At 46.2% G+C, this 21182-nt stretch overlaps 1 protein-coding gene across 1 annotated transcript in view; it reads right to left on the reverse strand.

The window, feature by feature from the left end:
- The window catches only part of Scml4 (Scm polycomb group protein like 4), a 115166-nt gene extending 107122 nt beyond the window's left edge, over positions 1-8044 (reverse strand). The window contains exon 1 of the mRNA XM_036168981.1: positions 7963-8044. Coding sequence (XP_036024874.1) covers positions 7963-7965 — 3 coding nt within the window. The 5' untranslated portion in view covers positions 7966-8044. The remainder of the gene's footprint in view (positions 1-7962) is intronic.
- Positions 8045-21182: the final 13138 nt, after the last annotated feature.

The following is a 21182-nucleotide window of genomic DNA, read 5'->3' on the forward strand; positions in this document are numbered from 1 at the left end:
TCTCTGGGAAGGAAAAGAAGTTGTGGAGTTTTCAAGGATGCCTCAGTTCAGGCCCAGGTCACACCGGTAGGCAGTCAACTGGCTTTTAGGAACTAGAGACTAAGCAGCTTTGCAGATCAGCCCTGTGCATTCTGAGGACAAATGTGAACCCTCAGAAGAGAGAGAAGTACTGGAGGAAAAGAGTAGGACTGGGAGTTCTGACAATGGGAAAGCAGAGGCTGAGCCCCCTTTCTGGGAGGCCACCCTTCAGCCCCACACCCATCTGGGTGTCTGGAGTTTGTCTGGGGACAATGGCTCAAGTTATAAGTCCTTGCTCTTAACTCTTTCTTCAGATGCCCAGGGTTTCCCCCTCAAGAATATTGTTTTGATTGCTATTTTTAGCCTTCTAACTTCTAAAACAGACTGAGCTGTTTGGAAAATGGGGGCTCACTTGGTCCTGGGGTTCCCAGGCAAATTCTTCTTATCCCATCCATTACCTGTGTTCAGGGAAGAGAAAGAAAACACTGGAGATGGAGTGGATGCATAAGACAGCAATCAGGAGGCTGGAAACCTCAGCCTAAGTCGGGCCTGCATTGTTTAACTGGTAACTCACAACGCCCTCCGCTGAAGTCAACCAGCAGTAGCCAGGTCTCTGGCCTTATGGAAATTAATAGGTTTTCTGCACCACCACCCCCCAAATAAATTTCTAAATATTTTTCTCTTCAGCCTTGGAAATTTCAAATATAGTTATAAAAATGACCTGAGCTATGTCCAAAAATAGCTATATATATATTTTAAATCAAATACAGAAATAGCTATATGTGCTCCATAGTTTTAATTTTTTTCTCATTATCCTGGCCTCAAACCAGTTAGTAGGAATTCAAGTTCCTAACATGTGACCTGAAGAGAGATCTGGGCCCTACTGGGGACACACACACACACACACACACACACACACACACACACACACACACACGAAGCAAACCTGTCTGATGTCCCTCCCCCTCACTCTGTTCTCACATCTCCTTCAGCCGATTAACCCTTTGCTGGACTTGCACCAGGTGACTTCCCCTAAAAAGGAAGGCAAGAAGAGAAAGGAACTTCCCTTTTAGCGGGGGGGGGGGGGGGGGGGGGGGGGGGGGGGGGGGGTGTGACCGGCAGCCATGCTCTCTGCACATTCCAGCCCCAACTGAATTTCTCACGTTTCATCCCTGAAGAGAATTCATCCTCATTTGCTCTCATTAGAACCACACAGGCTTGTATAGCTTCTCACTGGGGACCCAACGAACCACATCCACATCGAGCACTGATAGAACCCCACCCTACTGTTTGATTGTTTTATTTATGTTAAATATTTAATGTTTGTTATGTAATGAACACCCCAAACAAAAGCTAGTTGGGTGGTGGTGCTGCACGCCTTTAATCCCAGCACTTGGGAGGCAGAGACAAGCAGAGCTCTGTGAGTTCAAGGGTTTGCCCCACTGTTTCTGCTTGTTTATAATCTGAATACCAAAGGGTGTATACAGCCCTCCACTTGGTTCTTTCTTGCAAATTAGACAATAGAAGAGATGCACCCAATTAGGCCCCAGCATATTTTGGCACCAAGAAGGAAAATTCCAAATAGAAGGGGCAATGCCCCAGCAGCCACTGGATGAACCCTAAATCTCAAGGCAAATTCCAGCATGGCTGACAAATGGAGATAAATGAACCAGGCCAATGATCACAGGCTGTGACACCTATTGCCATAAGGGGGATACTGTGCTGGTCAGTACACCCAGTGCCTTCTGCAATGATTTCAGTCATTGTCTTTGGAACAAACAGCATTTCTTCATGGCTGATAGAGCTAACATCTTCACAACGTTCTGAGCCTGGGGAGGTGAGGGTAGGGAGTCAGCCTCTTTTTCTGGAAAGCCAAAAAGAAGGATGAGGCTTGGGGCTGGAGATGCCTCAGTCCATTTGGTGAAGTAACTTGCTGAGCAGGCATGAGAACTGAGTTTGGATTGCCCACACCCCCATAAGAGGCCAGGCATGGTGGGGCAAGCATGGAATCCCAGCACTAGGGACATAGAGACAGGAGACTTCTGGGGGTCCCTGGCCAGCCAGTCTAGATAATCAGCATGACAATCTCTTCATGAGAGACCTTGTCTCAAGAAAAAAGGAAGGAAGGAAGGAAGGAAGGAAGGAAGGAAGGAAGGAAGGAAGGAAGGAAAAAGATAGACAGCTATTGAGGGAGTCACCTGACAGTGACCTCTGGCTTCCATAAAACATGAGTACATATATGCATGCATGTTCATGCACATACATATACACACAAAGAGTGATTCTTGCATAAGATGTGGTCATAGCCCAGAAATAGTTAGGCCCAAAGGGATGTTTCAGTTACATAAACTTCTAATCTCATTTCCAAAATCAAAAGCATGAGTCCCCACGGCTGGCTTCCACCACATGTTTTCTCTCCACTTCTTCTGTTTCTTGCTCACCAAGGCACAAGCTGCCGGGCAAAACAGGACTCAAATCCTGAGACCGTCCCAGGCTGGCTTTGAGGCCTGTGCCATGGCAGGGCCCCAGATACGGCCACTCTGAGAACACACACGACTGGAGGGTATTTGGGGAAAACACATCTTGTGTTTGTTCCTGGTTTTCTCATTATAGACATGACGCCCTGGGATGGCATCTGGGTAAGAGAGAAAGAAAAAAGAGACGCCTTCCTTTTACCTAAAAGAAAACGGTCCGTGCTCTGTCAGCTGAGAGCCCTGGGCCACCTCTCTGTTGCCGAATCTTCCTCTAAACCCTTCCCTGGGTTCTAGCCTAGCACCCTTAGGCACTTCCCCACTGTGCCCCTCTCCTCGATTTCAAAGACCTGGGACAATTCTTTGCTCTGCCTCATTTGCATCTGTCCCTTCATAAAATTTCTTTATGACTTTCAAGCTGTGATATCTGTTTTGAACCAATGAGATCTCTGCTCTATCCACGGATCGGCGCAGAGATAGAGAAAGAGAAGAAAGAGCCTTTGTTACCAAACATTCACTTCAAAAGTTGAGTCACCGTCAGGGTCTGGGTCAGTGCCACCTTTCAAAGCACAGCAGGTGCTCTTTTGCCCTGGCACAGTCCTGGTCTCACAACAGCCAGCTCCATGCCTCCCTCCGCTGACTTCCAGAGTCCAGCAGCCAGGGATGCGCACGGAATCTCAAAAATCCACAACAGTGCAACTGAGTCCAGTTACCTGATCAACACTTTCACACACACATACTTCATAAACGAAACTTTCTGAAAGACCATGCCCGAGGAATTGCAGGAGTGAAGAGACGTAGGTTCAGGGCACCAGATTCCTGGTGACCTGCTGTAGCCAGAGAGGTCTGCTTGAGAGCCAAGGACACACTCCTTGGGCTTCTGGGTGTCCCCAGGACTCCGTGCAATGACTTTTTAGTTTAGTACAAACTCGGGACTACCCCTGGGTGATAAGTTTATTTCTTTCCCGAAGGAGTAACCAACCCACGTGGTAACCACCCCACAAGGTGAGGAGTACTGTCTCCTGAACTGTGGCTACAGGGCTCCTCCTGGTTGCAAGAAGCTGATTTATTCCAGAATGCACACCTGACTGAAGGCAATTGTATTAGTGGGAACTTACCTTGACACCAGCATCCCAGCCTAACCAACTGTGTGTGTGTGTGTGTGTGTGTGTGTGTGTGTGTGTGTGTGTGTGGTGTCATGTGATGTGATGTGGTGTGGTGTGGTGTCGCGGTGCGTGTCGTTCTGCTGGGGCCTCCTATGAGATATGGAGCACTATGTTCCTGTGCCCCATAACCATCACTTTGGGTAAATCAGCTAAATTGCAAACCCCTAGACACAACCAAAAAAGTCTCCGGCCTGACACCCACTCGTCAGAGCTGAAACCGAGATAAAATAAACCCAATGAGAACAAACCCGGGGGCTGTGCAAGCGCCGATAAACCAGATTCGTCACTAAGGCTTCCAGAAGACTGCACTCCTGCAGACACCGGAGTTTGGGGAGGAAAAGGTAGAAATGAAGGCAACCAACTCAAAAGCAACCCAAACATTCAGAGCTACTTTGGATCTCAGAAATTTCGTCAGGATTTGAGCGATCTTAATGGTCTTTGAGCCACAACTGGAAAAGCCGCAATAGATGTTTGAATTAAAAACCACTAGGTTTGCCAAAAGACCAATTGTTAAAAATTGGCAGCATTCCAAAGAACTTAGCAGGCGGCATACTGCCCGGGGCTCAGAGAATCGCTAATTCTAGAGAAAGTTAATTATCACCTTATTGATAAAAGGGTAATTTTTAAAGCTTGTAGTATGGCTTTTGTGTCTCATTAATTAAAATTTAGAGTAATTTGCTAGACACCCTGGCGGCTTCTGTTACATTATATTTGTACCAAACCATTTGATTTTTCTTCCTCCTAGGGACCATTTGAATCCCCCATCTCTCCTCACCTGTCTTTGAAAGCAACAAAAACATTTTTAAAGGAGTGGAAATGTGTAAATCTCAGTCTTTTGGGAGACTTCAGGATTAAGACATAAATATCCAAGGAAGCTTTTTTAAAAGCTCTCAGAAATACTGAATTTGCCCATCAGTACAGAGAAGCCTGTGTGCTCACACCCGTGTGTGCTCACACCCGTGTGTGCTCACACCCGTGTGTGCTCACACCCGAGGGGAGACTGCTCTCAGAATCATGACTCCTGAAATAGGAAAGTGATTTTGCTGTCCTTGATGACTAGATGGGATAAGGGTATGTCTTCATCTTCATTTCTAAATCCATTCTCAAACAAAATCTAAGGGGATGAAACTGGACGAAGTTGGAATTCTAAATCCCAAGGAGCACACAGAGCCACCTAGGGACGCTGGGACGCTGAACTTTCCGAGGTACCTGCTTAGGAAGAAGCAAAGGTCCCTAGGAACTCTCAATTCTGACTGTTACCTGCTCCCCACCAATGTTGTTCCAATGTGTGTGTCAGAAGGGGTGTGTGTGTGTGTGTGTGTGTGTGTGTGTGTGTGTATGTGCGAGAGAGAGAGAGAGAGAGAGAGAGAGAGAGAGAGAGAGAGAGAGAGAGAGAGAGAGGGAGCCCTTGGGTCTTGCAAAACTGCAGACCTAAGAAACACTCAGAATTTGTGTACGACGCCCCAGCTTTCCAACAGAGAAGTTATTCTTCAGGGAGAATTAATTCCTTGTTATATTCCCTCAAACGTATTGCAATCAAGCATTTGAGATCAAACATTCAGATTAAAAAGAAACAATAAAAACCACCCCATTATGAAAGGTTTAGGGCAGTCTGGTCATGGTTTTCCCACCATTTAGTTAGGGGGGGGGAGTTAAATTTATTTAAAAAGTTTAAACTTCTGTCTTTTTCCTTTCGGGCATTGTTAGAATTTTATCACAAGCAAGTAGTGTTGAAGATATTGAAAGTCCTTGCTTGTTGGAGTTGTAGGCGAGATCAAAGTGCAGGAGTCGGGGTGGGGGTGGGGGGTGACTGCATTTGGGTTTGGCTTGTTTCCCAGAAGCTGATCTCTGTGACCTCCAACCCTCACCCCCACAACCAGCACCAGAAAGTGAAACGAAAACACCAGAGCAGCGAAGAACACACAGGGCTCTGCATTCGCCCGTTCGCTTTTCTGTCTTAGAAATGCTCGTACACATCTTTGAAGAATAAAGTAAAAGTCAGTTTGGTGACATGGGCAAGAAATTTAAATGTGGTACACAACTAACATTTGAGGTTTTGTGGGAGTCTTTATTTTCCTTTTACAAACTGGATGGATAGGTTCTCGGAAAAGTTCCCTCCACAAACACAATCTTAAGGGCAATAAGAAAAAAAAATCATGTTTTAAAAACAGTTGGCAACTATATTTTAAAAGTAGATTGTAAAGCCATTAAGCAACTTCTGTGCATGGGATGTCTATGTTCACATTGTAGTTGCGATCTGACGGTCACTCAGTGATGGTTTTCTAGGGAATTGTCACCCAAGAGCTATTGTTCAGAGAGTCACTAGACTGAACATTCCTACCAAGCAGTACACATACAACGTTCCACGAAACACGCTATCCAGATCAAGTACCTTGTCCTTTACAATTATTCCTATATTTTCCTGATTTCACCCCAGACATTCTGGTTTGATTTGGTTTGTTTTTATGAGAAGAAAGTATTGAGGAGGGACAGGTAACTATGTCTCTCACTCTTCAGAATAGTCTTTCTTAATTGGGAGAGAAATTGAAAACACAGAGCTCACAGCAAACATGTCTGTTATGAAGTGTCCGGATTACTTTTCGAGTATGCCAACTACAAAGCCACTTGGTCAGAGAGCTGGTGCTGATCTATCCCTCTTGAGAAATGTCATGACCCTAGAAAGACAACACAGCAAGCCACCTCTGGTTTATCATCACAGATAACGGCAAGAACTTGGACTCAGACACATCAACATGAGTGGAAACCGCTTGCTCTGCAGCCTGCTCCACACCCTTACCCACTGCTCCTGTCTGTCTAGCACGCAATTTGAAGAGGCCACTTTGGGCTGCAAGAAAACAAGTGGAAACCGGTTCAGGTCACACAGTGCCATACCTGGGAGACAGGTGACTTAGTCTTTGAGTTGTGGGAAAACTCCAACCATTCCAAACTAACCTGTGATTTTCCCCCTTTAGAAAAACAAACAAACAAACAAACAAGCAAACAACAAAAACCCTAATAGCGGGGCTGAAGAGGTGGCTTAGCGGTTAAGAGCACTGACTGCTCTTCCAGAGGACCCAAGTTCAAGTCTCAGCACCCACATGGCAGCTCACAACTGTCTATAATTCCAGTTCCAAGGGACCCAATTTCCTTGGCAAAATACCAACACACATAAAATAAAAATAAATTAAAAATAATAATAAAAAAGAAAGGACGGGTTGAAAACAAAAATAAAACCTGGGCTGGGCGGTGGTGGCGCACGCCTTTAATCCCAGCACTCGGGAGGCAGCGGCAGGCGGATCTCTGTGAGTTCGAGGCCAGCCTGGTCTACGAGCGAGCTCCAGGAAAGGCGCAAAGCTATGAGAGAAACCCTGTCTCAAAACAACAACAACAACAACGAAACCCAAAACCTAATAACAGCAACTAGCAATTAATACCCAGTCTCAACTATGACCCAGCCTAAACTATGACTGGTAACCATATCATCGACCAACACAAAGACATGAAATCTTCCATCTGACACATTCAAAATAAGTAAACAACAAGTAACATTTAAAACAAATGCTTTGATGTGTGTTTATAACACACCAATTTTAATAATACATTTTAGGTAAATATTTGTAACCTAAAGCATACTACAATTTTTAAATTAATAAAACAAAGGCAAGCCAATTCAAATTATTATTAGGAAAAAAAATCCAAACAGTTATCTGAGTTCACGTTCGAAAAAAAAAATTAAAATATTTGCACATATTTATAGGCAGTGATAAAGAACACAGGAAGTATGCACATACTGAAAACATATAAACTGTATATTTCTATACTACATCTTCCTTTGCGATATAGTTAAGAAATCAAACATAGTATTTTTCATGTCAGCTTCTGAAGTTTGCCCGCCGGGCTCAGTGGTTTCAGCACTGGTGTGTTGCCACAGCAGCAGGCATGCAAACCCTCCCCAATAAACTAGAGCAGGTAACCTGTTGTGCTGACAGCCCACAGAGAAGGACCCACGTCCCGGCACACCCTCCAGCCTGAGTCTCCCTTACCTACAGCTTGATCACAGAGCCCTGAGCAGGGTGTTGATCGGGCTGGGAGTGTTGACTTAGAAGAAGGTAATTTCCTGCACGTGCCCCCGAGGATTGCACACGCTATCTTCCACCTGTGTGCATCCTGCAAGCGCCCCCGAGGATTGCACACACTCTCTTCCACCCGTGTGCTACTGCTCACAGCGAGTCTCCAACAGCCCTGCTCGCCGCTGCAAACATCTCATTAGACTAATGCATTCAGCACAGGCAGAACACTCGATTTACCATAGCTACGGCAGTGAATTTCCATTACGATGACAGCTTCAACCACATCATGTCCGGAAAACCAGCCAACCACTGGCTTCTAAAGAACACACATATTTTACATGCAGAAAGCGAGGACTCTGTGTGTGTGTGTGTGTGTGTGTGTGTGTGTGTGTGTGTGTGTGTGTGGTTTCTTTCCCCTTTACAGCCCAACTAAGATAGATGCACAGTGCAGCTTTTTGTCCACACAGGCTGCCAGGTAATGACACTTCTGCTTCTTGGGTAGTTACTTCCTTGTAATAAACTGAATTATGTCACAATCGTCAGAACGGGTGTTTCCTACATTTCAGTTTTCATTACTCCTCCTCTGTTGCCATAGAAACCAGACTGTAACATCATCTCTTTGTCCCGGTCCTGCAGCAGTGAGGGCCACACCAGGCTTCTAAGACTGTAGTGGTCTGACAAGGCCAATGTTTGGCTTTGGGTAGGAAAAGAGAACAGTGCCAACAGCCTGGTTGTTCCAGAAAGCCTGTGTGTTATCAGAGGCGTGTGCCTGTGCAGGTGACACACTATGGCTGTACCTGTCAGCTCCAAAGCTGCCTCTCCCACGTTTAATGCCACACAGCTCCACATCTGGATGTGCACACATGTAAGTGTTTCTTCACGCCCAAACACACTTGGGACCTGCATGGGGAAGGAGGCCTCACGTGAGAAGGAGCCGCTGTCTCCTCCACACACTGCCTTCCCACTAAACCAATTTATCCCAGAGAAGGGGCCTTTCCCCCTCCGTTCTTTCTAGAAAGTAAAGCAAGGTTTTCTAGTTCCGACTTCTCTCACTCTGGGGAACTGAGATATGGCCCAAGTATCTCCTACAAGCTGAAATCCCTGTTCTGCCAATGCAGGCTGCCCACCAGGCTTACTTGCGGGAATGGGCAACATGCTCACTTGGGCAGCACTGGCCATCCGCTAGGCTAATCTGGAAGGTCTGGGCCACAGCTTCGCCAGTTATTGAGAAGATGAAAAAGGAAAACGGAACTACAATCTGAAGTTCGTCGGAATGAATGCGCAGTCTGAAATAAATTTGTCTCATCAAATTAAACAGGTATGGAAAACTGATGCTTTTGAGGTCAAGGCATTATACTTCCCAAGAAAGAACTGTGCCCTGGCTGGCACGTGTCCTTTCTGCCTGTGACGGCTGCCTACCACAGCTCTTCCCGCTCTGCCTCAAGTTGGTTCCCACAGCTTGGATGGCAGTCTCCACTTCTGCTAGGTGCCATAAAGAGTCACGTGTTTGTACTGACAGTGGTGTGTGCCCCCTTTGACATCCAAGGAAACCAAAGGCTTGAATTAGTGAGACTCTCTGACAAGATTGGCCCTGAAAAGCTCTCAATAAATTTCCATTTTACCAAAGACCTGGGCTTAGACAGCTGGGCCAAATGGAAATTCTTACTGCCATGGGAGACAAACTGAGCTGAAATTCATGATGCAGATGTGGAAAAGTAAATGTGTTCACACACACACACACACACACACACACACACACACACACACACACACAAAGGTGTAGATTACACCCAGTTAAGGAGGATGTATGTGAATAGTCACAGAACCCTCTCCTCATGGGAAGAGACCTCAAAGAAGCCAGGCACGTCTGGAGAAAGCACTGTGGTTCACCACCCACTGACAACTGTTGTGTGATATTTTGCTTGTGTTCTGACAAATAAAGCTTGCCTGGAGTTCAGAAGGCAGAGCTAGCCACTAGTTAACCATAGAGGCCAGGCAGTGGTGGCACACACCTTTAATCCCAGCACTAAGGAGGAGGAAACAGGAAAATCGGGAGTTCAAGGGCCACCCTGGGCTACACGAGAATGAACCAGTCTAAAAGAGAAACAGAGCCCGGCATTGAGGGTGCACGCCTTTGATCCCAGCACGAGGGAGGTGGAGACAGGAATATAACATGGGTGGAGATAGGATCTCCTCCATTCAGTCTGAGGATTTGTAGAGACGGGATCCCCCACTTCGGTCTGAGATTTGTAGAGGTAAGAAGTCTCGCTGGGCAGTGGTGGCTCACGCCTGTAAACCCAGCACTTGGGAGGCAGAGGCAGGTGGATCTCTGTGAGTTCGAGGCCAGCCTGGTCTACAGAGCTAGTCTAGGACAGGCTACAGAGAAACCCTGTCTCGGGGGGGGGGGGGGGGGGGGAGTCTCCTTGTGGCTGCTGCTCTGCTTCTCTGACCTTTCAGCTTTCACCCTAACATCTGACTTAGGATTTTTATTGTTAAGACTAATTAGGGTCGCGCTTCAGAAAACAACCCTTTTATACTTACATTTAAATTGAGTGTTTTGTCTTTTGAAAATATATTATAAAACCAAAGGGGAAAGGTAAAAATGAAGTTGAGAAAGAGGAAGAGGAAAAAGAACTCGTTCCCTTAGTTCATTTAATTGTTGAATTTTGATGTTTTGTTTTATTTGAGAAAATGCAAGCTTGGTGGTTTTGTTTTATGTGTGGGTTGTTTGTAATTTCATACAATTGATTTCACTTAAGAAGAAAGGGGCATAAGAAGAAGACAAGAAGAAGAGAAGAAACTAGAAGCCAGTTAGGTATGGTAACATCAGCTTTCAGGAGCCTGAAGCAGAAGGAAAGAGGCCAGCCTGGGTTACATGGTGAGTCTCAGGGCAACCTCAACTATAGGGTGAAACCCTGAGATGGGGAGGGAGGGAAGATATGTATATATACACACATATATATGATATATATATATATATATACACATACACACATATATGATATATACATACACACATATATATGATATATACACACATATATATATGATATATATACATACACATATAAGATATATATATACAGGCATACCTATACATATACCTATACATACATACATACATACATATATATATATATATATATATATATATATATATATCTGATAGGTAGATACATAAATAACACTAGGACCCGATGGATGTTTAAATGTAGCCTGCACCAAGTATCAAGTTCCAGCCACAGCTGCGGTCGTGGCTGTGGCCTCAGTCCCACACCACATTCCACTGAAGAACACCTTGGATGAGCTGGAATACTGGGTGTTCAATTTTAACACAGCTCTTTGCATAAATAAAATGAGTGTTTCTTAAGGAACCAAGCCCTGTAAGAGAAAAGGCTTTGGTAGAGTTCTCTCACAAAAAGAAACGGGTTTTCTTTCCCAGCAGGCTTCTGAGAGAGGGCTCTGATGCTGATCCGCGTGCTCTGCGTCCCCATGTTCATGCAGATGTGTTCTCCGTGTGGCTTGTCCCTGAGCCAGGGGTGCCTGGGTTGCTGCATTGCTACCCAGTGTCAACTTGGCAGTCAGACATGAACTTGCAATTAACTAAAGCTGACTTGAAATATTTAAATATATACTACTGAAATTAACTGTGAGTACATGCACGCATGTTCCTCAAATTTCTTCTTAACCGTCACCACAGACCTTAAGTTACCAATGTTTTACAAAAAAAATCTTGAATGTTTTTTTATTCCAAGAAAAATTTAAGTAAGCATGTAAGAGAAAGAAAATTTGTGGGATGGCAAGTATCTGTGAAAGGATTTTTAAAAGGCGCAGTGTCCTCCTCACCCATTATAGCTCTAACTTTGCATTTCTCAGGATGACCATCCAAACGCTTAGGCTGGGCTAGGGAGAAGGCTTGGAGGATAAAGTGCATGCTGCATAACATGAGGAGTGGAGTTCAGATTCCCAACCCTTCCAGCAATGCCAGGCAGCGGAGGTGTGACTGCCTGAGATCCCATTAGGATCCGGAAGCAGCGATTAGACAGATGGCTAGCTGGATCAGATGAACCAGAGAGTTCCAAACTCATTGTGAGACTCTGCCCTAGCAAATAAAGTAGAGGGACCAGGGAGATGCCTGCCATCAACTCTTCTCTGGCCTTCGCACAAATGTACGCACACATGTACCCACACACATGCAAACACCAGCACATAGACACACAGACACACAGACACACAGACACACAGACACACACACACACACACACACACACACACACACACACACACACTGCTGTTCCACCTTGCTCTTCCTCGGTGCTGTGGTCGATTTCTCAGAGCACATTCCACATAAATATCACTTGGTTGGTGGGTAGCAAGAGGTAACCAGGGGAACAGGCTCCTATCTCAAATGGAAACCCACATAGGGTCACCCCTATCTGAAAGGTGATCATTCTGTTAGTTGCTGGTGAAGACACCATCCACATTAAAAGCAGCCTGCCCTGAGAGGCGGGGCTTTCCAAGACAAGCCTCCAGCTGAGAGGATTCTGCACCGGTGAGGAGTCCATGCTGTGGCACACATAATCTTAAGGATTAATGTAACACTTACTGAAGGACTGCTGCTCCATATGGTATCCCAACCCCAGCCATCCTGGAGAAATAGGTCTTAGTCCCACCCCACAGACAAGAAAAATTAGTCCTGAGGATGTTAGACAGCTCAGAAGTGATGGACAGTGCCCAGGTGTTTGCTCCTAAGACACAGTTATTTAGTCTATCACACGGCTTCCTCACACTGCCTCTTGTTCCAGCCCCCTATAAACCCAAAGACCTTGGTCAAGTTGCTGCCTTGCTTCAGCACAGGGGTCTAGACTGGAGCATCATGTTGTCTTCATGAGCCCATAAGATTCTGATACCCTAAGAATTGCCTTCTCCACCAGGCTTGATTGACCAACTTTAGGAGTTGTGGCTTATTGTGGCTGTGGCCATGGTTAGTAACAGGCAAAGGGCACTCTTTCAGGCTGGAGGTATGGCTCATTGGTAGCATACCTACCTAGCACTCACCAGGCCTGGAGTTTGAGCCCCAGTACTACAAAAGGAAAAGCACATTCTCTCTAATAACATAAGACCTGGTAAATGGAAGTATCCAACTGACAGTTTGAAGAAGTTTTGTCTTTTCAAGATATGGTCTTGCTATGTAACCCTGACTATCCTAGAACTCACTATGGCCTTGAACTCACAGGGAGCAGCCTGCTTCTACCTCCTAGATGTTAAAATTAAAGGTGTGTGCCACCACAACCAGCATGAAGGAAGATTTGAAGAGAGCTCACAAAGAAAGAGGGGCAGTGGAGACATGGCTTCCATTTCACAGCACCTTGCCTTATTTCCTAAAGACTGGAGTATCTACATGGTTTGGGAAGGTGTATGGCTTATGACTGCCATCTCACCAAAGGGAAACAGAGGCAGCAAATGGTTAATCTGATGGTCAGACTAGATAGGAGTGGGTGTCTCTCATCCCCTGACTCCTCAATCTCTCCCAAGAGTCCTGTGGAGTTTTCCTGTGCCATCAGCGGCTCCCAATAATCACCCAGAAACTTGATATTAATTGTAAATGCTCGGCTGATAGCTCAGGCTTGTTACTAGCTAACTCTTACATTTTCAACAAAACCATGTTTTTATCTGTGGTGCTTTGCCACACGGCTTGGAACCTTTTCTCAGTACTGCATATCCATCTTGCTTCTCCCTGTGTCTGCTAGCTACTCCTGACTCCGCCCTTCTTTATCCCAGCATCCTTAGTTTGGTGTCCCATCTATACTTTCTGCCTAGTTACAGGCCAGTCAGTTTTTTATTAAACTAATTCTAGTGACAAATCTTCACAGTGTACAAAATGACTATTCCATAGCACTGCTCTCCCCGAGGCTGGGTGTTAGTTAAAACTACTCAGAGATCTTTTCAAGATATATTTTTAAAATATTTATTTATAGTTATGTGTGTGCATGTTTTACCTGTGTGTTTGTCTGTGCACCATGAATGTGCTTGGTACCCAAGGAGACCAGAAGAAGATGTCAGGTTCCCTGGGACTGAAGTTAAAGAGGAATGTGAGCTGCCATATGGATGCTGGGACTCAAACCCAGGTCCTCTGGAAGAGCAGCCAGTGTTTTTAACCACTGAACCATCTCTCCAGCCCCCAAACAGAGGCCTTTTCAAAATTAAAGGCAAAGTGTTCTTTGTAAGAAGATGAGGAACAACCCAAACGTCCAATTAAGTAAGTGTATCTATCATATGTGCGCACCAGAGAACACACATCCAGAAAGGCTGACAAACCAAGGCAGAGGGGCTGGAAGACAGCTAAGAGCCATTGAGAAGAGTGCTGAGAAATGCTGCCCTTGGGACATGTCATGGCCACTGCAGCCATGGCGACCTGCACAAGATCAGCCAACATTCCAACAGGCAGATCTAACTGGACTCAGCTGACTATTACCTGAGACAGAGAGGACATGAAGCAGGGGCATGTTGGTGATTCCTGGGAAATGGGAAAGTGGTAAAGGAGAGTCCCAATGGTCAAGATGCATTGTTTACATGTAGGAAACTGTCAAAGAATAAATAAAAGATATTACTCCATTTTTAAAAGCGGATGCCACACAGCATAGAATAATAGGAAAAGAGATTCATAATACACATTTGCTGAGAAAATTTAAGGCTAGAAAACAATATACAGAATAGAATTTTATTTTGAAGAGAGGAATGATTTACAAAATATGGGTGAAATGTTAGCAGTGATGGTTCATTGGTGGTGGAAGTGTGAGTGGTTTTCATGCTTCTAGTCTTCTGTTTTCGACAAGGCAGCCATCCCTACTTGTTTTGTGATAACGAGGAGCTGAGTGGAGTCATCCATCATCAGGAACAGCATCTTTCCTTGTCATGTTAGGAAATGAACTCATGCTTCTCATAAATCTTGTTTTGTTTTGTTTGAGACAGTCCCACTGTGTATGCCTGGCTGACCTAGAGTAAACGATATAAACCAGGAGAACTTTGAACTCACAGAGATCTGCCTGCCTCTGCCTCCCAAGTGTTAGAATTAAAGACATGTATTCCATCCCCAGAACTTCTCATAAATCTTAAGTCTCAGATTTCACCATTGGAATGAAAACAACCCTTCTTGCCTACAAGGTGGGGACATCAGACAACAGCCTAAGCCAATTTGGAGACTGTTCTGCCATCCTCTGCTCTTGGATTTCCTTTAGGCTTATTCTGGAGCCTTTGCAGGGTACTGAGAACAGCCAATACACAGATGGGTCATTGCAGAACCAGTAACACTCAGTAAAGCCATGTACCAAAGAAATAACTCCCATCCAAGGAAAGGATTGTTCATTCAGATTCTGCTAAACCCAAACATGGCCTCCTCTGTGTGGCTCTGAGCCTGAGACCTGGGCTGATATTAAGGAACCATCTTAGCAGAAACATTGGCCTTGAGGTCTGACCGTTGGGTGACTCACAACCCACAGACTCTCCTTCTGAGGTAGAGTCTGGTCACCAGATTGTACAATAAAGGACACCAACATCAGGACGGTACTTTGGTCACGAGGCTGTAAATTCTAAACTGTTAAGGAACAGGGCCTGTAGCCCACCAGCCTCGCCTATCCCTCTTCTGTCCCTCCAGGCTTCTGGCCTCAGACCCAGTACAGTCACTGTGGTGTTTTGAGTAAGAATGACCCCATGGGCTCATATGTTTGAATGCTTAGTCACCAGGGAGTGGCTTTTGAAAGGATTAGATGGTGTGGCCTTATGGGAGGAAGTGTGTCACTAGGGGTGGGCTGTGAAGTTCTGAAAGTCCATGCCAGGCCCCTCTCCCTCCCTCCCTCCATCCCTCCCTTCCTCCCTCCCTCCCCCCCTCCTGTAGATCAGGATGTAGCTCCTGCTGCAGCGCTATGTGTGCTGCCCTGCTCCCTGCCATGATGAGAATGGACTAAGCCTCTCAATCTGTACGCCAGCCCCAGTTAACTGCTTTCCTTTATAAGAGCTGCCTTGGTCATGATGTCTCTTCACAGTAATCAAACAATCACTAAGATAGGCATTGTCTTAGTTATAGTTTCTCTTGCTGTGATAAAACACTGTGACTAAAAGCAACTTGGGTAGGAAAGGGTTCCTTTGCCTCACATATCCAGGGTCACAGACTACTGAAGGAAGCCAGGCAGAAATTCAGTGCAGAAACTGGAGATGGAAATTGAAGCACTGGCCGTGGAGGAGTGCTCTTTACTGGCTTGCTCAGTCTGCTTTCTTAAACAACTCAGGACCATCTACCCAAGGGTGGCACCACCCCCTGTGGACCAGGCCCACCCACTTCAATCATGAATCAAGAACATGCCCACAGGCTCACCTACAGACAGTCTGATGGAGGCATCTTCTCAGCTGAGGTCCACAGGCTCACCTACAGACAATCTGATGGAGGCATCTTCTCAGCTGAGGTTCCTCTTTCCCAGATGACTCCAGCTTGTGACATGTTGACCAAACTAAGGAGGACAATTGACATCTTGTCAGCCTGACTCACAGACACGTTACTATTAGACCATCATCTTTCCCCTTCTTCTTGTCCCCAAGATTTCATGTTATTATTACTATGACAATATAAAACATCCCAACGTTTAAAAGTCCCCATCCAGTGATGGAGTCTTAGAGGCTGCCTGGAGGGCCGCCAGAATCCCAGACAAGTTAGCTCTCATACAGACGAAAGAATGCCCTTGTACAGGACAGGTGAACCTGGCAGTGAAAGGGAGGGCAAGCAGGCAAAAAGCCAAAGCTCCCTCTTCCCATGTTCACTAGGGGAGATGGCTTAGGCTGAGGCTCCTTTTTCAAACAATCTGACAAGAAAGTTCCTCACAAGCATGCCCACCTGCTTGGGTTTTACTTGATTCAAGATGTAGTGAAGTTGATGACCGAGCTGAACCATCAGAGGCACCCGACAGTAGCACGACTTCTCTCAGGACACCAGTGCTTCTACAGGCATTTCCTGACCAAGCCCCTGGCCGACAACCAAGGCCCTGTCCATTACAGCACTGCTGGGACTCCACCGTCACTTCTGAGCACCGTCAACTAGCTGGCCACTCATGGGGGTCCCTTGGTGTTATGGACTGAATTGTGTCCACCTTAAACAAGATGTGTTAGGATCCTAACCCCTTGTACTCCAGAATGTACCCTATGAAGACCTAGGTGAGTTAGAATGAGGTCTTCAGGGTCGGCCCTAATCCCACAGGACAGGTGTCCCCATGAAAGGAAGAGATTTGCACATGGGCACGGGCAGGCACAGAAGATGGCTGTCGAGAGTCCAAGGAGGGGCACCTGACACAGATCCTTCCCCCAAAGCCATAGAAGCACCCAGAGTCCCCAGTGCTTTGCTTTAAGACACACCTTCCAAAGACACCAAATGTCTGCTGTTTAAGCCCTGCCATTTAAGAGACACTGTTACGGCAGGGCAGTGGTGGCACATGCCTTTAATCCCAGCACTCGGGAGGCAGAGTCACGGGGATATCTGTGAGTTCGAGGCCAGCATGGTCTACAGAGCAAGATCCAGGACAGGCACCAAAACTACACGGAGAAACCCTGTCTCGAAAAACCAAAAAACCAAAAAAACAAAAAAACAAAGAAACAAAGAGAGGGAGACTGTTATAGCAGCCTGGTGTACTAGTTACCCAGCTTCCTGGCTACCAATGCCCAGGCAAGGTGTCTTAGTTAGGGTGTCTATTGCTGTGATAAAACACCACATCCACAAACAGTTTGAGAAAAGGATTCGTTTCAGCTTAAAGTTTCACATCACAGTCCATCACTGAGGGAAGTAAGGGTAGGAACCTGGAGGCAGGAGCTGATGCAGAGGCCGTGGAGGAGTGCTGCTTACTGGCTTGCTCCTCCTGGCTTGCTCAGACTGCTTTCTCACATCCCAGGACCACCAGCCTGAGGGAGATGCCACCCATAGTGAGCTGGGCTTGCCCACACCAATCGTTAATCAAGAAAATGAGCCACAGGCCAATCTGGGGCACTTTCTCAACTGAAGGGCCCTCTTCCAAAATTTCAATCTATCTTATGTGAAGTTGACATGAAACTAACCAGCACAGATGTCATAACCCAGGAAGCAGAGCCAGCCACATCTCAGATGGGATCCTACAGTAGGGTGAGAGAAAAGAGCCCCACTCAGGGCAGGCAGTGTTACTGGGAACATTTTAAGGGATTTGATCCATCACACTGGGTTGAGTCTCCCGAATGCTAAGTGTAATGGAAAACAATTTTTGTGTGCCGCCCACTGGGTGTGAATTAAGTACCCAGAAGGCTTCTGGCTCAGGGTTGGTAAAGGTGAAATGAGGATAGCCATAGTTCTACCCAACAGGACAGTTCCTGTTTGGCTTGGAACCCAGTCCAGAAGCCAGCGTTCTAAAATAGCAAAATACAGATTTACACATAAAAGTTATTATAAATCATTAAGATCCTCAGAAGGAAACAGACCTCAAGAGCCACAATTTTTGCTGAATGAAATGATCAAAATGGTTAGTTTCTTCTTCTCCTTCCTTCCTTCTTCCTTCTTCTTCCTTCTTCTTCCTCCTCCTCCTCCTCCTCCTCCTCCTCCTCCTCCTCCTTCTCCTTCTTCTTCTTCTTCTTTAACCTGTGAAAGAAACAGATGATGCAGGAGAAGAAAATGGCAGCTTCCTATAACACAGAAGGCTTCATGCATACTTTTATTTGACCCAGCCCAAACCATTCCCTGCCTGCCTCCACCCAAACTTATTCCTGACTAGGATTTAAAAAAAAAAAAAAATTGAAGAGTCTCAGTCAAATGTGCTTATCAGAAAAATAGGGAATTTTTTTAGTGCATGTCTCAAATACTTCATGGGACATACTTGCATGACAAAAAATAGTTTGTTGTTTATCTGAAATTCACATTTAATTGAGTATCCTTTTATGAAACTTTAATCTGATTCCAAAGCTGCAGACAGAGGTGTGATGGAATGCCTGTAAGGATGGAATTTCCAGCATGAGCAGGTGGCCTTTGATCCCTGCTTCAGGGCCGCAGAGACCCTGCTCCTCCGAAGCCATCAAAGTATCTGTCCACTTCCCCCTCAAGAGGCCAAGGTTAGCACTATACACCTAAGCCAAAAACAGAAGGAGCAGCGACCGTCATCTGCACCCAGTGGGCTTTGGAGAAGCGGCTGGGTGCTCTAGGGTGGGAGATCGTCAGGACCCGCCCTGTAAAGTAGAGGATGACCCAGGTCACCCTGGACTTGGGAGGGGCTGCTGCGAGGACATGGCTGAGAGGAGTCTCAGGATAGCGAGTTCACACTGGGAATGAGGGTAGGAGCTGGGTACCCTAGTTCTTGAGCATCGAGCAGCCCTCCTCGGCTGCCTCGCGCCCCCTGGTGGCCACAGCTAGTCAAACCACTTACGCATTCCTGCCTCTGCGACTTGGATCCCAAAATCGAGGAAGGGAGAGGGGGGCTGAAGGGTGGGGTGAGCGGGTTGGGGGTGGGATGGGTGTGTGTGTCTTGGGGGCAGTGCTTTCTCGGTGGCCACTGGCCTGAAAGCATAACTGTCAGTGCCTCTATGGATACAGCGACTATCACTGCACGTTACTTACAGCATCTACCATCTTCAGTTATAGCTACAGAATGGAGCCTCGTGTAGCTATGGAGCCCAGGAGAGATCGTGACTTTGTTTTAGGGCATCTTTTCCAACTGAAGTCTGCGCAGTGAGCTCAAAGCAGCCTGGTGCCTTATAGACCCCATGACGTGACCCCTAGGTGTGACCCCTAGGCGGGATTCTTTTCAAATAGTAGGCTTAAGTGGTGGGGATGTAACTCAGTGGTGAAGTCCATATTCAGCCTGCCTGAGGTCTCCATGCCCGATATCTCAAATACAGAGCTTGTAAGAAAGGTGCAAACGGAAGTGGAGAGATAGCCCAGCAGTTACAAATACGTACTGCTCTTGCAGAGGAGCGGGTTTACGTCCCAGCACCCAAACCAGGCAGCTCACAATTGTTTGTAATTCCAATTCCAGGGGATCCAATGCCTTCTTCTGGTCTGTCTGTGGGCACTGCACCCCCTTGGTTCGTTAAGATATTTTATGTATGTGAAACATACATAAGATGAAAAACAACAAAAATAAGGTACAAGTAAAAGGCTGTAGAGTGAAAAATGTCTTCCTCGTGCCTCTGAGCACAGTATTGTTTCTGGTTCTGCTTGCTGACTCAAAACAAAAAGACTGAAATCTCAGCTCCCAGTTTACATCATTTCCACGGCGATTTCAGCCTCCCTGCCTTTCCACAAATTCTGGAGATGTGCTCCAGACCAAGTAGTCCTCCACTGGAAGGTGTTCTGTGTGTGAAGCCAGGACACCCAATGCTCCCCATGTACCTCTTCCACCTTTACCCAAAGCTGTTAAATGGAGGAGACAGCCAGCATATTCATGGCACTGATTTTCTTCCTCAATTTTACTATGATAAAGTGTCCAGATTTTATCTAAAGGCTGCTGAGATGTTACTGTGAGGTGGGTTTTTGTTTTGTTTTGTTTTTAGTTCTTAAGTGGGACTAACATTTAAACCAGTATATAGACTGAGTAATGCAGATTACTCTCCATTCCAGGCCTCATCCAGTCAGGTGAATGCCTTAAAAAGGAGTGTGCCTTAAATCCCAGCACCCAGAGGCAGAGGCAGGCAATCACTGAGTTTGAGGCCAGCCTGGTTTACAGAGTTCCAGGACAGCCAAGGCTATACAGAGAAACCCTGTCTTGAAAAACCGGGGGGTGGGGGGTGGGGGGAGGATTGCTCTTTCCTAAGAGGGGAATACTGCCATTAGATGCCTTTTGACACTGCAGAGCTGCTGTCCTGGGACTCCAGACTTCGAGCCTACCAAGGATATTCCAGATTACAATCCTGTGAGCCAATGCTCTAGACCAGTCTGCTGGTGTGTGCATGTACACATATACATATGTTTATGAGGGGGAAGGGAAAAGATGGATGGAGGGAGGGAGGGAGGAAGGGAGAGAGGGAGGGAGGGAGGGAGGGGGGGGGGGAGGATGCTGTTGTGTAGATTGAATCGTCCCCCTGCCCCTAGAGAGATGGGGGAGGCTCAGGACATTCAACATTCTCAAGAAATGTGCAGGGCTCACAAGAACACCTGAGGTTATATAAGCAGTAGATAAAGGGGGCTCTTCGGGGAGCAGCTATCTACAAATTGTGCAGGAGACTCCAGACTTCATCGGTCCTCACCTGTACCAGGTGGGCTTTTGGGAAATGCAATCACCCAAGTTGTCCATGCTCCTGTAAGTTATCATTCATCTATGTTCAAGTAAGTAGCCTCAGTAAACTCAGGGGTTCACCAAGGTAGTCTTGGATGGAATCATTTCTTTGGTCTGTTATTGCCCCATCTGGGGCAAACAGGATTCCTGTTCAGCTCCCGATGAAAAGTAATACAACAGATCCATAGA

The sequence above is a fragment of the Onychomys torridus genome, chromosome 19, assembly GCF_903995425.1.
Source record: "Onychomys torridus chromosome 19, mOncTor1.1, whole genome shotgun sequence".
Classification (NCBI taxonomy): Eukaryota; Metazoa; Chordata; class Mammalia; order Rodentia; family Cricetidae; genus Onychomys; species Onychomys torridus.